At 38.1% G+C, this 2427-nt stretch overlaps 1 protein-coding gene across 1 annotated transcript; it reads left to right on the forward strand.

Moving 5' to 3' along the window:
- The first annotated feature begins 407 nt into the window (after window positions 1–407).
- jagn1a (jagunal homolog 1a) lies at window positions 408–2291 on the forward strand. Its single transcript, XM_079618500.1, has 3 exons — window positions 408–617; window positions 1227–1332; window positions 1431–2291. The coding sequence occupies exons 2-3, from the start codon at window positions 1244–1246 to the stop codon at window positions 1891–1893; spliced, it is 552 nt and encodes a 183-aa protein (XP_079474626.1). The 5' UTR covers window positions 408–617; window positions 1227–1243; the 3' UTR covers window positions 1894–2291.
- The last annotated feature ends 136 nt before the right edge of the window (window positions 2292–2427 follow it).

A 2427-nucleotide genomic window follows, 5' to 3' on the forward strand; every position in this document is an offset into this window, starting at 1 on the left:
TATAATGAAATGCCTGACCATAAACAGATAAAACAGCAGCTCAGACGATTTAAATATTGCACAAACGATTCATTGTTTTGAAAATGTGAACTGTTGCAGTTAATGCTTCACATTAAAAAATTACCTTTTCGAAATAATTAATTAAACGAGATGCGATTTAAGGAGCGAGGCAGCGAGCACTAATATTTTCAGTTCCATTCGTTTTGCGCGTTGTCTCAAGGCCACGCCCATAATATCATGAATATTCATGTATAGGCTACACTCCACGCACTGGAACCGTTTTTTACAGAAACTGAATATTGCACAACACCGGCAGAGTAGCAGCCAGCTGTTACTTTCCCCCTTTCTTTGATAAATCAGAATGGACCTCATGAACCTAATAAATATTCATGAGCCAAGCAACCGGCTCAGTATAGGCTATAGCCTACTCGGTGATGCTGAGGATGCGCAGACTGTGATACTGCGCTGTCAAATCACATCGCAAGGAGGGGCGGAGAGATTCTTTTGTGCGCATGAGCAACATATTATTGCCTTCATTGATAAAAATCCTTTGTGTGAACATTTCCTCATCTAATCCTGTCACTGTTGCTTTCGGTCGCATTTCACCAATCCATACGGTAAGTTATTTTAATAAAAGGCGCATCACATGAAATAACCGCTTTCTATTTACAGACATCCGCGCAGTTAAAACGGCCAATTTATCTTTCATCCGGAAGCCGGCCGGCAAGATGTGCCTATTCTTCAATATATCAGTTCATCTACAGATAATGCCTTTATTTAATTTCTGTACCAAATAGACACAGGCCTATATTTGTTATGCTTCATCTTGCATGCTTATGTATTGGCCTAATCATGTAAAATTCATAAAAGTATTGCTTATTGCTTATATGCTATTGGGTTAATGTAGTTTAACACCCCCCCCCCCCCCCCCCCCTTCATTTAAGTGCTGGGGTGCTTTAATGTAAATCGTCCGTTAGATTGATCAGATGTTGAGATATTAAAGGACTATGCCTATTTCTATACAGACCCCTAAATGTTAATGCAATATTGTACCATGTCTTGATATAGGCTATTACATTCTGAATAATTAATTTCAGCATTTTGAGATATTTCTATTTCAATTCAAAATATGCTCTGTCTGTATAATAATCGCAAATTGCTAAACTGATATGTCTGTGAATAGGCCTGTGAGTGTGAATAACATAGGTATTTGTATGGTGTTACAGTTATCTTGAAATTGGCAATGGCATCGCGTGCTGGCCCCAGAGCTGCAGGGACTGATGGGAGTGATTTTAAACACAGAGAGAAAGTGGCATCTCACTATCAGATGAGGTAACTATTACCTTCAAACTGTCACAGCAATGGTACAACGTTGCCAATTAAATTGTTTACATCAGAATATGTATTTGAATTTTGAAAATGTCTTTCAGTGCTTCATTGAAATCAGAGATAAAGAAGCTCACCGTCGTGCATTTCCTCATATGGATACTGGTGGCGGCTCAGGTGGCTGTTAGTCACCTTGATCTGGTGTCGCATGACATGGTGGCCATGCCCTATCAGTGGGAGTATCCCTACCTTTTGAGTCTCCTGCCCACGTTTATTGGAGCCCTGGCCTTGCCGAAGAACAACATCAGCTACCTGGTGATCTCCATGATCAGTGCTGGTTTGTTCTCTGTGGCACCCTTAATTTTTGGGGCAATGGAAATGTTTCCACTGGCCCAGCAGCTGTACCGACACGGGAAGGCCTACCGGTTTATCTTTGGCTTTTCGGCTGTCTCTGTGATGTATCTACTCATGGTGATTGCTGTTCAGGTGCACGCATGGCAAATCTACTACAGCAAGAAGCTTCTAGATGCCTGGTTCAACTCAACACAAGAGAAGAAGAAGAAATAAAAACACTATTGTATACTTGACCATGCTCATTTTCTGTCTTAGTTGTTGCTGTACAATGCATGCAATTATTTGTAATGTTATAATATGTATATTTGCAAGCCAACAAATCTTACATTTATTCACACAAGAGTCAACACCTAGAATTCTGTTTAATTTAAATTTGTTTATTCTGGAGGTCTGGTCCATGTCCAAGAGAACAGAGCAATTCACATAATTTCTACTACTTTATAAATAAAATATTTCTTTAGATATTTCATTGTAGTGTGTTTTATACTGATGTTTTCATTCTAATCTTGATTTTTATCTAACAAGGTCTAACATATAGTCATATATATAGCCTATTACATCATAAAAGTCAACTATGTGACTCATTTAAGGCATCTATTTCTGCCAGCTTTAAATATAAATCAGTTAAACTCCAGTCAGTTTTATTTATTTAAATTAACTGATCAATTTAATATAAAGTGTATTTATATATTTTTGGTTTAGTTATAAAATTCAGATGCCATATAGGCCACCTCATCAGTAGGCCTA

Source organism: Phoxinus phoxinus (assembly GCF_949152265.1).
Source record: "Phoxinus phoxinus genome assembly, chromosome: 7".
Taxonomy (NCBI): Eukaryota; Metazoa; Chordata; class Actinopteri; order Cypriniformes; family Leuciscidae; genus Phoxinus; species Phoxinus phoxinus.

Coding starts and splice junctions, on each gene's coding strand:
- jagn1a (XM_079618500.1), top strand. CDS start 1,244: ATGGCATCGCGTGCTGGCCCCAGAGCTGCAGGGACTGATGGGAGTGAT. Junction 1,333..1,430: donor GCATCTCACTATCAGATGAG/GTAACTATTACC, acceptor AATGTCTTTCAG/TGCTTCATTGAAATCAGAGA.